Source organism: Vigna unguiculata, chromosome 7, assembly GCF_037176805.1.
Source record: "Vigna unguiculata cultivar grain cowpea cultivar isolate G323 ecotype 2 chromosome 7, ASM3717680v1, whole genome shotgun sequence".
Taxonomy (NCBI): Eukaryota; Viridiplantae; Streptophyta; class Magnoliopsida; order Fabales; family Fabaceae; genus Vigna; species Vigna unguiculata.
The window spans coordinates 44,383,309-44,399,101 of record NC_140798.1 but is presented as its reverse complement, the minus strand read 5'-3'; the positions used below and the strand labels follow the sequence as shown (position 1 = coordinate 44,399,101).

General features: G+C 30.4%; 3 protein-coding genes across 4 annotated transcripts; 1 reads left to right on the top strand and 2 right to left on the bottom strand.

The window, feature by feature from the left end:
• Window positions 1-2,268: 2,268 nt before the first annotated feature.
• LOC114191914 (amino acid permease 6-like) lies at window positions 2,269-6,479 on the top strand. Its single transcript, XM_085676252.1, has 7 exons — window positions 2,269-2,449; window positions 2,539-2,772; window positions 4,728-4,821; window positions 4,973-5,187; window positions 5,278-5,420; window positions 5,504-5,731; window positions 5,877-6,479. Exons 1-7 carry the CDS (start codon window positions 2,383-2,385, stop codon window positions 6,291-6,293), a joined length of 1,398 nt encoding a protein of 465 aa, XP_085532378.1. The 5' UTR covers window positions 2,269-2,382; the 3' UTR covers window positions 6,294-6,479.
• Window positions 6,480-6,698: 219 nt separating this feature from the next.
• Window positions 6,699-9,786, bottom strand: LOC114191913 (tubulin alpha-6 chain). 2 transcript variants are annotated; one of them, XM_028081367.2, is made up of 4 exons: window positions 9,346-9,782; window positions 8,688-8,917; window positions 7,613-7,720; window positions 6,699-6,961 (listed from the first exon to the last, which is right to left on the bottom strand). In XM_028081367.2, the coding sequence occupies exons 1-4, from the start codon at window positions 9,536-9,538 to the stop codon at window positions 6,839-6,841; spliced, it is 654 nt and encodes a 217-aa protein (XP_027937168.1). In that variant the 5' UTR covers window positions 9,539-9,782; the 3' UTR covers window positions 6,699-6,838. The 2 variants fall into 2 exon arrangements, with proteins under 2 accessions (XP_027937168.1, XP_027937169.1); XM_028081368.2 differs by lacking the exon at window positions 7,613-7,720 and having other exon boundaries at window positions 9,346-9,786.
• A 1,151-nt stretch (window positions 9,787-10,937) lies between these two features.
• On the bottom strand, window positions 10,938-15,153 carry LOC114191732 (pyruvate kinase isozyme A, chloroplastic-like). The gene is made up of 7 exons (XM_028081094.2): window positions 14,414-15,153; window positions 13,840-13,927; window positions 13,562-13,752; window positions 12,830-12,948; window positions 12,042-12,285; window positions 11,630-11,864; window positions 10,938-11,521 (listed from the first exon to the last, which is right to left on the bottom strand). Exons 1-7 carry the CDS (start codon window positions 14,951-14,953, stop codon window positions 11,193-11,195), a joined length of 1,746 nt encoding a protein of 581 aa, XP_027936895.1. The 5' UTR covers window positions 14,954-15,153; the 3' UTR covers window positions 10,938-11,192.
• Between the last annotated feature and the right edge of the window lie 640 nt (window positions 15,154-15,793).

Here is a 15,793-nt window from a genome sequence, read left to right as displayed (position 1 = left end):
AATTATAATTATGTAAGTATACACTATTAATGTTATATGATGATAGGATTAATACTTGGTAAAATATGTGAATTTGAAGAACTGCATTGCATATAAGTATGATATTTTTATATGTTTGTTGTGTTTGACGCGTATCTATAAATTTGAATAATTAATGTTAAAGACTAATAACAACAATAAATAATAAAATTTTTGGTAGTTAATAATAAAGATTAATTTAAATTCTAATTCTTATAATAATTATAATTTTTTATTAATTATAAATAATTTTTTAGATAATAACAAATTTTAGTGTATAAAATAATGTATAATCTAGTCAATGTAATCATTAATTATTATTTTTTGTTAAATTTGACTGCTAGTTTATAATTTTTTTATAGTAAATATTGTTTTTTATATTTGATATTTGCAAGAAAATAATTAAATAATTTATACTATGAATAAAAAATTATAATCAGTAAGTTAATCATAATTTAAATTGAATTGATTAGTTATTAATATTTTAATTTCCTACTTTTATTGATTTTAAATTAGTTTTTAATTTTAATTAAAAATTAATTTAAAAATTAATTTATTGATACAGGATGCTAGAAGTTAATTTAAACCCTAATTATAATTCATAAAATAATTATAATTTTGTTTTACTAGTTACTATTTTATATATTATTAGTCAATACAATGACTACTTATTTTTTATTTATAAAATTAGTTGAACACATGAATATGTTATTATTATTATTATTATTATTATTATTTGATTAAAAATTCATTAAGTTTTGAAAACCAACGTAATTAATATATATATATATATATATATATATATATTAATTTTGACAAATTAGTTACGATGTATTTTAATTATTTACCTTTTTTTTTTCATTTTTACGTTACAATGTAGAATAATTAAATATTAAATGAAAAGTAAGAATACAACTGGCTAAGAAGTATTGTCTTAAATTTAAATCATGATAAATAAATGGAAATAATAATTTTAGAAAATTTGTAATTCACAAACTAATTGTAATATTTTATTTTTATTACGATTATTTTATATATCAATAATTTTTTACTTTTTTTAATCTCTAAAATTGCTTGCACACATGAATATATTATTATTATTATTATTTGATTAAAAATTCATTAAGTTTTTTCTTTTTGAAAACCAACGTAATATATATTTTTTAATTTTAACAAAATAGTTATGTTTTTTATTTTTTTATATTTTAACTTTCTTAATTTTTATGTTATGTTGAATAATTAAATATTAAATGAAAAGTAAGAATACAACTGACTAAGAAGTATCGTCTTAAATTTAGAAAATGATAAGTAAATGTAAATATTTTTTTTTCAAAAGACTAAACCGTTAAAAGAAGCAAAAAGATAAAAATAAAATAGTGTTGTCTAATTAACTGTTAAAAGAAGCAAAAAGAAAAAAATAAAATAGTGTTGTCTAATTAACTGTTAAGAACTACTTAATTATTCATTAACGTGAAATGTTTTTTTATATAAGAAATAAGATGGTTATGGATAATTTAAGTACTTAATAAATATTTTATATTTATCTATAAGTTATATAATAAATATTATTAATGTAATTAAGTTAATTCTTCATCGACATCAATTTTGACCTAGTTAACTGTTGTTGATATTATTATTTTAAAAGTATAATTTGAAATAATACTATGTGTACACAAATTAATTTTTATTTGTTTTTCAATATTTCAAAATCATAAACAAATTGTTTTCTATAATATTTAAAAATCATAATATAGAATTTACAAGGATATAAATTTTACAAAATAATTAAGACAGAAACAAAAATTATTAAAATATAGTGAAATCAAAAGAAAAGAGAGATAAAAAGCTAATTGGTTGAAAAGAAACTAAATTAAAACAAATAAACACTCACATTTTAGGTATGATTTAAATAAGCACAATGATATTTAAACAAATTTTTTTTAGAGATTATATATTTTAAATAGTTTTAAAATATTAAAAATAAAAAAATAAAAAATTATTTAGAAAACGATAAATTATAAAAAAAAGTTGTCAAAATTTAATAATTAAAAAATTATTTTTCTTTAAAAAATGTTTAACTGCTTATAATTATTTTAATATTATAAATAATCAATTATCTATTTGATTATTTTATTTTTATATATAATAAATAAGTTCACATAAAACAAAAAATAACACGTATATTTATAAAAAGACATAATATAAAATGCATAGAGACATTTGATCAGGTCCATATTTGAGCAGTGGTAATTTAAGTCAGAATTCTGCTTATAGTGTTTCCTTATCCATTCTTCCTTCTTATTCTTATAAGAAAAAGAAGATAATCTCACTCACTAATACGGTGGCCAGAGAGAAAGAAAGGAAATGGAGTCACAAGAAAATTACGTACACAACTTCAAACATGACGACGATGGACGCATAAAACGAACAGGTAATGCTATCTATCTCAAAATTATTTATTTTTATTTCATCAATTATTCATGTCATCTTATTTTTGTAATAATTGTGTTGGGCGTGAAGGAACATGGATGACTGCATCTGCACACATCGTGACGGCTGTTATTGGGTCTGGGGTGCTGTCGCTAGCGTGGGCCGTTGCTCAATTGGGCTGGATTGCTGGGCCTGTGATTCTGATGCTGTTCTCTTTCATCACTCTCTACACTTCTTTTCTGCTCTGCAATTGTTACAGGTACCCTGACTCTGTTCATGGAACCAGAAACGTCACCTACATGGACATGGTCAAAACTATTCTAGGTAATTTTTCAACTTTTTTTCTTCTGATTTTTGGAGACCAAATTCAATTATTTATTTATTTATTTATTATTATTATTTTTTACTTCACGCGTTTTCATTATTTCTAACCGTAAAAGAACAGTTTCACTTTAAAAAAATAACACTGAATGAAATATTAGACCATAAAATTTAGGAAATTATAGTGGCTGAGCTGTAAAATGTGTAAGTAGATATTATTTTAATGATGTTATGGTTGACATTTTTAGAATAAAAGACAACAGACAGAGGTTATTAATGAATTCATTATTATTTTTAAACGTTAAGTATTGTTCCTCTACACGACTCTGATAAAAATAAATGTTTTTGAAGTGAAATGGCTTGTTCTAGAAAAGAGATTATGATTTCAAACTGTTCCTAAGATAAAATTTAATTCAATTAAATTTCATGCATACAGACTTTATATTTTGCCGACAGACAGACATGCTACTGTGTGTATGTTCTTACTTTTTATGTTATCGGATAATAACAAATTAATATTTACATTAATTTTAATTACTTTATATATATATATATATATTATTACCTGTATGTTTGACTATATATTTTATAATTTGAATGAAAACTGTATTAAATGAGTAATATAAATTATATATCTAAGTGAAGAAAATTTTTAACTATATTGTTGAATAGTAGAGATATCTCCAGTTATTTTTTAGTCAGTATACTTATAGTTTATATTCATCATTATTTTTTCCTTACGGTTAAGTATACTAGATAATTATGAGGTTCAATTAGATTTAAAATATTATAATTTAAAAATATAATCAAACATAAAAGAGTAATAAAAGAATATGCGTTCTAAATGAAGTATTTTATTATATATAATTGGAGTGTAGTAATTATTTTTATGATAATAAAAAACAATAAAATTATAACCGTAAATAAATTTTATTTATTTTATAGATATTTTTTGCTGTTACAGACATTTATTTTTTATTTTAAAAAATTGTTAAATTTAAAAACTAATTAAATAAAAAATGATTAAATTTAAAAATATTAATTATTCAAAAGATAAAACCGGTAAAAAAATATTTTAATCTAGAAAAATGTTGCTCAGATGAAAAAATTCAAAATAAAATATGAATATCTATACCTACATATAAAGAAGATTCCCTTTTTTATTTTCACATCTCTTAATTACAATCTTATCCTATATAATGTAATTATTTATTTATTTTTTTAAAATTAAAAGTTATTTTTATATGTCTTCTATAAAACTGTTTTTCTTTTTTTCTTTTTTTTATCCATTAATAGTTATTTCTTATTATTTTCTCCTTTCATCTCACTTATTTTCAATAAATATAAATTTATTTTATATATTAACTTAATAACATTACAATAACATTATTTACTAATATAATATTATATATATTTACAAAATATGTAACACAAACCTGATAATACTTGTTATACACTAATAATAATAATAATAATAATATAAATTATTACGACGAAAATAGGTAAAAACTACTCTGAATTATAAATTGGTCGATGATATGTTGACACTAATAAAATAATCTTATTTATAATGTAAAATATTAATATGTTAACATTTTTAAATTTAAAATACCGATAAATAATTATTAAAATGATGTATAAAATACAGTAAAACCATTGCATGGATAGATTTATTCATAGGTATTTATAAAAAAAAACAAATTAATTAATTTTTGTAATAAGCTTGTTATCTGTATCAAGGAAAGTATTTTGATATTTTAAAATATTTAGGTAAGTATTTATCTATATGAATTCAAACAATATCAATATTGGATGACAGAATAACAGCGCAATTACTTGTATTCATTGACAGAGTAATTTAGCACAATATTGTGTGAAGTATTGAGCATTAAAAATGATTTTGAAAGTTAAAAATAGTGTTCTTTTGATTAAATAATGTTGTTCTTGTTTTGGTCCAGGAGGAAGGCAATACCGTTTATGTGGACTAGCTCAGTTAGCAAATCTTATTGGATCATGCATTGGATACACCATCACTGCATCCATTAGCATGGTGTAAGTGACACTATTTCATATTAGATTTTCCAAAACAAGTTGAAATTCAAGAGTTAATTTGATTTATCACTGACTTGAGACATGTTGCAATAGAATTTTTTTTTTTCTTAAATGTGTCAAATTCAACTTGATTCACATAATTGCGGAGCAGGGCCATCGGAAGATCGAATTGCTTTCACAAGTATGGGCACAAAGCTGAGTGCCACATATCAAATTACGCATATATGTCCATCTTTGGAGTGGCAGAGATTTTCATAAGCCAAATCCCTGATTTCCAGAATCTTTCAGGCCTCTCCTTCATTGCTGCCGTTATGTCTTTTGGTTATTCTTCCATAGGCATTGCTCTCTCCATAGCAAAAATTGCAGGTTCTCCGTTGCATTTAATCAACACATTTTACTATCTGCATAACCATGAATGAATAACCTGAAACTAATACACGTCGGAATGTTCCAAAGGTGGAAGCCATGTGAAGACAAGTCTTACAGGGGTGGAGGTTGGAAAAGACGTGACAGACATGAAGAAGATATGGAGTACTTTCCAAGCAATTGGAAACATTGCTTTTGCATATTGCTTCAGTCAAGTAATGGTTGAGATACAGGCAAGCTACCACCTTAGCCAAAATTGGTGCTTTATTTCAGTTTATTTACACGGTTCTTTCCATATAAAACTTGACTTCAACAGGACACATTAAAATCAAGTCCACCAGAAAATGGAGCCATGAAGAAGGCAACAGTGACTGGAATCTCCATCACCACATTTTTTTACATGTTATGTGGTCTTCTAGGCTATCAAGCATTCGGCAACAAGGCACCTGGAAACTTCTTAACAGGATTTGGTTTTTATGAACCATATTGGCTCGTTGACCTCGGTAATGTCTTCATAGTTGTTCATTTAGTGGGCGCCTACCAGGTAATTCTTTCATCACCAAGTTAACATGTGTTCAGCAATGTATTAATCAAATCACCTGAAGTAAATTTTAGTTTAATTTCTATGAAATCACTTTCTATAACCTTGATTGTTAAATTATGAATTTTCACTTTGTGTGCACAAACAGGTATTTGCCCAACCTGTTTTTCTACTTGTGGAAAGTTGGTGTGCAGGGCGTTGGCCTGAAAGCAGAATCATGGCAAAAGAATACGGTGTGAAGATTCCATCGGTTGGAACATACAAAGTGAATGCATTCAGGTTGATATGGAGGACAGTGTATGTGATATTGACAGCAGTGATTGCTATGATACTGCCATTCTTCAATAGCATTGTGGGGTTGCTTGGATCTATTTCCTTCTGGCCATTGGCTGTCTACTTTCCAACACACATGTACCTGGTTCAGGCTAAAGTGCCCAAGTTCTCTACAGTCTGGATTGGGGTCAAAATGCTAAACGGCTTCTGCTTGATTGTCAGTCTTGTTGCAGCAGTTGGCTCAATCGAAGGAATCGTTTCAGACCTTAAAACCTATAAGCCCTTCGAATAAATCCTACGCGTGGTTTATCCCTTGGGATCAACCATTGTTTGTAGCAATGTCTTTGGTCATTATTTATCAGTTTGTTTTGGATCATTTTCTTTGTTCGAATAATACATACACTATTGTATTTACATAAATGCTTACGTAACAACTGCTACATGATTTCCCATACTTTATCAAACCAACATTTTAGCATTCGATGATTCCTTCTTTCTCTTATTCATGTTCAAGAAAGTGCATGTTTTGTGGGCTTTCATTTCATCATAATATCGTCTAGAGGTGAGGAATTTTACTTATTAATAGAAAAATAAAGAATTATAAGCAATGTTTCTTCTGATGGAGATTTTATTTAGTTTTGGATTATACATAGGATCTATGCAAAGTGGAAAAGGCAGATGTAAAGAATTGAGTCAATGATGAAAGGAAAATAGATAACAGGAAGTTGATCCTGGATGATATTTTACAATGGAACTAAATCAACAGAGGCTTAAGTAAACAGAAATTTGATATATGCAACTAGATTCCTAAGAGCTAAGTATGTGTAGTCTTTGCCTTTAGTTTAGACGAGGTGCTATCTGTGATATCCTTTCATCTTCTAGGAGTGCGTAAGGGTCCACATATTGTGGAGGTGATGTGGCCATCTTGCTTGCATCATGGACAAATGTTGGTCCAAAATACTGCAACAGTAAACTAAGGATCAGTTTCAAAGCCATCTCAAAAACATCACTCCTATTTATCCACAACAAAGTGATGCCTGAAGTGTAAGAAGAACATGCCAAAAAGAACACATATTTCCATTAAGTTTCATTTCTCGACAGGAAAAATCATTTCAAAGCTAAGAAATCATGTTGTATTGAGCTTTGTTGCCTCATATCAAATATAAAACCACAGGATAGATTAGAAAGATAAAATGTGTCGAACATCACAAGCTTCAGATTATGAAATGAAGTGGCCGCTCCCAATAATTAAATGTACAAAAACAGTTGTACTCACAGGTTGGGGGTCTTGTCAGTTAACCAGACAAAATTCATAGATATGATAGTTACATCATGGCTGTTTCTACTATGAATTATAACTATTTACATTGAAGAAGTACATAGCTTACAGTTATAGCTGCTAAATTGACATAGTTTGTCAATATACTAGGCTATGTTCTTTTGTCCGTGAATCGTTATTTGCTTCAATTACAAACAAGATAATAAATGAAAGAAAAATCATGTTGTCATTGTACAGATAAGATGGCCATGATACTGATATACATACAATATGATGAAGTGATATATAAAAAATATGCACTCATCACATCAGTTGTCAGGCCAAGTACTTACGAAGTAAAGAGCAGAAAAAGTAGCAACAATTATGAGGATCAACGGTCCAAATCCCAAGAAGAATGTTCCTCCAATTGTCAAGAGAAGTTTAGCCCGAGGTATTAAGCCCTGGATAATTAATTACACAAGTGATTTCACCTCAAAAATGAAATTCAATTAGATCTAAGCATGAAAGTTCATATTTGTATGTTTAGAATAGTTGTATCTAATACATATCTTATTACAAAAACGTATAATATTCTGAATCATAACATAAGCTCTGGCAAACATTCCATCAGTCCTATGCAATCATTGAAATTCATAGTAAGAAGTATGGAAGCTGTATTTCTACATGAAGATTCAGAAATGAAAAACTAAAATTTAATAGCTTATTATTTTCTTAAGTCTTAAAATAATTAATTTACTACAGAGAAGCTAAAGCACATACTTATAAGCTATTTATGACAACATACGAAATAATGTTAGAATTTAGCTATGAAATCTTACATCTCTGAAATTAAGAGAGTTATTTATTGCAAAATCGATAAGATTCAATCTTATTTTGAAAATTATTTAAAATTCCCACTAATTCTATGCACTCTGCAGAAGCCATTTGAACTTTAAGTTCCAAACATGTGATGTCTCAAAAGGCAATATGTTCAAAATTTAACAGACAGATCATGTTTGTTGATTGAAGTAACAAAGCCAAAAGTTTATAGCAGCAACAGCTGCTAGCAAAAAAGGGCTACTGATGTCACTCATTATTGGACCTACTATTTATATAATTTTTCATCCATAGAAGATTAAAAAGTATAGAATGTTTTGGGAATAAGGTTGAAACCAGTCTTGTAAGTTGACATTCATCAATTCGTAGCTGAATTTCAGTACTTGTTGAAATGTTCATCCTTCCTGTCTTTTCTTTGTCCTCCCTCCCCATTTCCACTTTCTTGCTTCTCATTAATATAAAAATGTTAATTAGTATTTTTTGTTCAACACCAGATAACAAAGACAAACTACTGACAACAAAACCATTCAAACAACATAGCTGATTGTTTATAAATTGTTTAAGGAAAAGGAAAGTTGACAATGAATCAACCTCAAGACCTTCACTGTTCAGGGCCATAGATCGTTCTCTCTGATTTTCTAGACTCCTCTCAACGTTGGTTGAGACAGATTTTCTTTTGGGGAAACCTCTATCTTCCTCATTCACGAACACCTCTTCATCAAGCTCATAGTTGCTTTGTTTGTAATCATCAAGCAATGATGTAGGGGTCATACCTCTCCTCTTCAATTCCTTCATAAATAATGACTCCGGAGGCTCTTCACCTGAAAACACAACAGAAGCAGTATGATGACACAAAAAGGTAAAGTTAGTCACTTTGATTATAATCCGAACCCCTTCATTACAAAACCTACTTTTCTGGCCAAAACATAATAACATACTGTTTTTCTTGCTAACCAACAGATAAAAGGCCACACAAACATGCTGAAAGCACAAGAATTCATCCTACATCAGATGAAGACAGGCATAAAAGGGAAAAAAGATCTAAATTTTATTTTAGTAATCCGCCGAGAAAAAGAGAGTGGAAATCACAAATACAAGTCATCAAACAAACAGAGCTAAGAAACTTTAATAAACTTCTGTATTATTTCAAATTAACAGCAACTCTTCTTTCTTACTAAAACTAGAATTACAACAATTTCGAAGAACAATCAATAAATGAGACATGAAAAAAAAAAAAAATCAAACTTGCCATTGTTTTGGCTGTTGGACTCTTGAGAACTACAGCAGACCCTGAAAGCGGAAGACTTAGAAGAGGTGAAAGTATGCAGCTTTGCGATCCTTTTGTGGAAATAGCATGGTAGGTGATTGTTCCACGTAGAATTTCTGGGAAAATTATATTGGGAAAGGGAAAGTTGAGAGAGGGTAGGTCTCAGAGAAGCCATAACTACGGCACCAAATTTGAAGAGACAGACAAACCCAAATGAACGAAAGGGGTTTGTTTTGTTTGTTGGCAGAGAGACGTGAAAAGGCTTCTTCTAGAGGAAGTAAGAAGTAGAGTGGAGCTTGCACCGGCAAGCGCAGTTTAGAGTGATAGAACTGAGGATGGCTAATGTGAGCGGAGGGGTGGGTCTGCGTTTGTGGTTAGAAAGAGGTAACCAGTCGTAGATTTGCGGTCAGAGGCTGCTGACAACATGGACAAAATAATCATGATTTTTATTTCGCGAATACATTTCCTTCACTATTTATTTTATTTTTTATTCTCATCAACTCCAATCAATTTGTTCCTTCCACGAAAATATGGCAAACTTTTTTGGTTGGCTTGTGAATCCAGTTGTTAACGTAGTTTGTCTTTTTTCGGTAAATTTAGAAACGTATTTATCAACTTTATCAACAATAGTAAAATAATATACAAAACAAGAATTCAGATACACATGTATACCTACTACTATTAATATACTTTAATCCAATACAAATCTTCGTTACGAATGAATTCTTTTAAATATAAAAATCAATTTTAAAATAAATTTAAATTCAAAGAGATAAAAAAAATAAAGTATACAAATAAAGATAAAATAATGATTTGAAATGATGGAATGACTTTGGTTTATCAATTTAGGATAATACTTGACAGACCCTTTAATTAAGAATCACTCTCTGAATTACTTATTCTAATATATTAAAACATTAAAACATAAGAGTAAAGTTCATTTTTTTTTCGAAGAATATCATTTATATTTAATTTCAATGAAAATTATTTTGAATTTAATACAGTACATCAAATTAAAAGGTATATTTTTTTCTAAAAAACAAACTTTAATGTTATTATAACCTCGGTTAATTCTGAAAATAAGTAGTGTACATACCAACAGTATAGGGGTTTTTTTTTTCTTTCATTTAATCTCAAATCGTGCCTATATATAACATTTTGCTCATTTTTTCATTTTATTTTGGTAGCATAGAAGTTTTGGAATGGATGAGACATTTCGATATAGGAAAACTTTACTAAACTTTATAGTAAATAATGAATACCTTAAAAATTATATAAGAATAAATTTTAATTGATTAAGATATTCGAATAGAAATTAAATTCTAATTTAGGTTCTCAATAAACTACTTATAACCATAATAGAGGGAATGCCACTTTTTGAACTTCACTTCGATACTCTTATGTTTTAAATTATCCACTACCTAACTGTGTAACTACCATTTACCTACCTACTACTACTTTTTTCAACTCTAATAACAAGGGAGAGACAATTGGGGAGATCCCTTTCGTAAGAATATCATGGAAAGACGAAACTAAGTATTGGATTCGCGTGTAAGCAAAGAAGCTTGCCAATGTAAACAAAGCTGATCAATCAAATATAATTGCGATATATTAGTACAATTTTCTTAGTTAATTATAACGGGCAATTCACCAAGTGTAATTCACAGGAATATTTTGAAACAGGTTTCACAACAAGCTAGAGAGTTCTACACATGAGAATATATGAACTTTGTTGTTATACATAAGGACAACAAACCAATAATACAATACTATCGAAGCCTAGAAAATAAATGGGAGACGTGTCCCTCAATATTTTGCAACCTTGCGTTTTAGGGAATAGTCTTCACCTGAATTGATTGGAGAGCCATAGGAGAGGAACGTGTGTGAGCAATATCCGATACCACTAGAACAACATCTCCTTGTCTGATCAATCCTTTGGATTCCATAAGTTGGACTGACTTTGAGATGTTAGATTCGGCATCATCTGATAAATCAAGCAGAAGGGGCACAACCCCCCATTGCAGATTCAGAGCCATGCGGGTACTTTTATCGTCGGTGAAGGCAAAGATGGGAGGATTTGGGCGGTTGCGTGATAGAAGTGATGCCATGTGTCCATGCTTTGTGTACACAAAGATGGCATCCACACCAAGGTTGTTGGCTGCAGAACAAATGGGTAATTTTTTATTTTTTATTATGATTATTACACTCTAACCATTACTGCGCAGAATTCATAATAGAATCAAGAGGCAAGAATAATATGAAGTACCCATTTCAACAGCACAATTGCATATTTGCTCAGTGATGCATTCTGGCAATTCTGCTCCAAGTTGGTGGTGATTGAGAAGATTCTGTCTGTTCTCTTCCCGATTCCATGATTCCATTCTACTGCTAGTCATATCCAAGACTGCCAAAGCTTTACGCCCATATGACCCAATAGCTGATTCACCAGACAACATCAAAGCATCAGCATACTGTCGAACTGCTTCAGAAACATCTGCTACCTATTAAATAAAAGCAAATATTTGTGAGGTAAGAACAGAAATCCAATAGCGAACTGGAAACATATCATCATAGAATGGAATTCTTTCCTAGTTTCCTAGTTGCATGTCTTCTAAACCTAAGATCTTGTCCATTCAACCAAGTCCATAATAATCATCCTGGAAAAAAATTGATTTTACCTCAGCACGAGTTGGGGTTGGATACTCGACCATTGACTCAAGAAGCTGAGAAGCTACAATCACTGGCTTGTTTAGTTGTCTGCATACGTAAATTATATCCTCTTGGACTGTAGGAATCTGTTCAAGTGGTATTTCGACCCCAAGATCACCCCGAGCCACCATGATTCCATCAGAAGCTCGCACTATTTCCTCAAGTTTATGAAGAGATTCTAAGCTTTCTATCTTCGACAAAACTTTAATGGATCTGAAACAGTTATAAATAACTTAGCTAAAATAACTTTGAAATAAATCCATGGAAGAAAATAATGTTGTAGCTTAAACAGGCGGATTTGGTTAATTATCGAATAACTATGCTGTTACCAACAGTATTATCAGACAGACAGCAATGGCAGAGGAAGCTGAACACTAAATTTAATAGCTCAGACTATGCATTTTTCAACCACAATAGCTGCAATTTAACCTAGGAAATAGAACTGAATACACCCTCTTGAAGACAAAAATATGACACCATTAGGTGAAAATGATCGGGGGTTGCATGGCTATCTCCATCATAATGCAGTGCAAGTGCCAGACACGAGTGTTCTTATAGGACGTCAAAGGGAAAACGGGGAAAATAAAATAGACATAGTGACACTGCAGTAGAATGCTTGTGATACTTCGTATATTCCTAGCCACTGGCACGTCATTTATATTACAAAATAATATCAACATCCTTTTAGAGGAATTAACGGTTACCCTATATTGCTAAAACCATATAACTATTCCTTTTTGAACTTGTGCTTACTTACTTGGTTGACTTCGTGGAGAGATAGTTCTTTAGATCCTTAACAGAATCAGCGTGATTGACAAAGGATAAGGCAAAAAAGTCAACACCCTCAGCTATACCGAAGTCAATGTCAGCCCAATCCTGTGGATGTAAACAACTCAAACTTAGGAGAGAAAAAAACATAAAAGGGAAAGATTTTCAATTCATAATTAAAATTATTCAAAGAAAAATACCAAAACAATAAAATAAAAGAGGTTCTTAAAGACAAAGTCATTATTAGTTTCTAGTAAAGTATGAATACGATTTGTTCAGTTCAGAAAAAGGTAGTTTCTCTATATGCTGTCACTGAAACTTCTTTAAATAGTTATACTGACATTGTAAAACAGAAAGGTTTATTGTATTGTCTGAGAATTTAATAAAATTATAGCATATATGGTTGTTGAAGAAACATCAATTTCCAGATCTTCTGAATGGGTTTTGAGGAGCAAAACTTGGGACTTTGGAAGGATCAATATAGTGTGCAATGTATCCATATATTGAAAAATGTAAGCACTGATTCTTGAGGTAATAGATCATTTCACCATATTTACAACAAAATATTAAACATGAATTTTGACAATTGTTGACATTGTTAGCCAACGAATGCTTTCAGAAAATCAATGCCATACATGTAAAGAAATAATTGCAGTGCTAAATTTATCCTTCATGATCTTCGTTAAATGAGCAGGGGAAGGAAAAACCGGAATACGCATACCTTTGTTGATAGAGTGGGGAGCTTGTAATTCCTCCTCACAAGCTTTCCATCTCTCCAGAAACTAAATTTGGCTCCAGGAAGGAAAAGACCAGCATCGATGCACTTACAATGCAAATCATTTCCTTTCCTTTCAATGACTTCAAAGCAAGCCATTCCACCATCAATAACAAGTTCATCACCCACTTCAATATCTGATAGACATTAACTAAGTTCAGTACCTAAATACATTGTCAAAGAGAAGGAAGAGTTGGTTCTTCACTCATCAAGCAAGACATCACCTTCAGAAAAACCTGTGTAGTTTGTCTGTACTGTGAATGGGCGAGAACCCTCAAAATGCTCAGCAGTAAAATGCCAAATTGAACCTTCCTGAGATGGAAACAAAAACAATAGACAAATGTGAATGTCTCCAAATTAGCTAAATCTAGTAAGTGTGATCATATAAGACAAGCTAGCACAAAAAAACCTTTCACAAAAAAAATATAAACATAATCTTTTAAATTTGGATTTAGATCTAACTTAACCTCAAAAGACAGCTCGGGAAGGGAAAGTTGCTCCACATCTACATATTCTGTTATTTTACCATGTCACAAGTCAAGGTGAGATCTCCAACACTCTCTCACACTGAGTACTAGATAGTTTGCAAGGCTGAACATCTATGAATGATACGACAGCAATTCAACGAGGGGTCTGATAACAACAGCCCCTAGGATGGGCTCTAATAATATCTTATAATTTGGGTTTGGGCTAACTCGATCCCAAGAGCTAACTCGTGGTACTTGTTACCCCCATTTATATATACTATTTTTTTAACATATAACTAGTGAATGTTAAAGAAAAGAAAAAATAGCATACCTCTACTTTAACCGAGGATGAGGCTCCATGGTCAACAAAATGAATCTGACTACCTTCAGTGTCAATCATCACAGAAACACAGAACCCTTTCTCCTCATTTAACTTCTTGATCTTCCTAATCACATCACGGTGCCACTCCCTGGTGCCATGACACATGTTGAGCCTGGCAACATTCATGCCTCCTGAGGCCAAATTCTCAAGTTCCTCCAAAGAGCTGCAAGCAGGACCAATTGTGCAGACGAGCTTGGTCTTCCGCAACCCCGCAAACCCCTTTACCGTTAACTCTCCCTCTGAAACCACGTCCAGTCCAGAATTACCCTTCAAAGCCTCGCTCTTTGAACGCTCCACTCCCACATCCACAGCAGCACGAACCTTAAAGTTAAACCTTTCACTCCCCTTCCATCTCCCTCTGTTAAAACGAAATCCGAGGCTGATGACTCGGCCGCCAAAACCCCGATTCTTGAATTCAAGCGGAGCGCTCCCAGCAACACTCACTACACTTAGATCGCTCGCTGATGCAACTATTGACTTCAAAACCATTTTTAGAAGAAGCTAACGGAAGCTTGTTGCTGGTTAAAGTATAGATTTAAATGGAAATGTGGTATCAAAGATTTGAACTTTACGAGGTTTTAGTTGTGGGTTTGAAGGGTTTCTTTGTAAACTCCGTCAGCCTTGAGATTTTGGATTTTGGCTGCCAAGAAGGGAGTAGGTTTGGGGACGGTGAAGTTAGCTTTGGCTTTGGCTGCTCTTGCCATATTTATATTTATCATCTTTTGGAAGACAAAATGTCAACCCAGGGCTTCATTCGTTGAAAATTATTTTTTTATTTTAATTACAGAGAAATTTTTTTTTTTTTTTAATGTTAACCATTTAATAATATTTACTGAATTATTTATTTAATCATAGTGAAATCCGCACCGGGATTGACTATTTAATTCACTTAAGTTCGACATTCCCAAGTAAAGATAAGGTAATTTATATTTCACTCTCTTTTTGTTTTTTGTTTTTTCTTTCTCTGTCTTTTTTACACTCCCATTTTCACGCTTTAATCTAAACACAACCTTAAATTTAAAATTTACATGTTAGTAATAACTTTATTTTAGATATTAATTATTTAACTATAGTTATATTTTATTAAAAAATAATTTAAATTGAATTTCTCAAAATTATGTTAATCCTATGTAATATACTTTTATTGTTTAATATAAATCGATCAATCCAAATCCATTGATATGATGTTTTAATTTGGACCACAGTCGGGCCGATTTTCATGCGGCGATCATATACAGGAATAGCAAGTTCTTTATGCTTTCATTATATTTACAATCAATTTTTATAACACTTTACAATTAATTCTAAATTTTTGTTATGTCATTCATC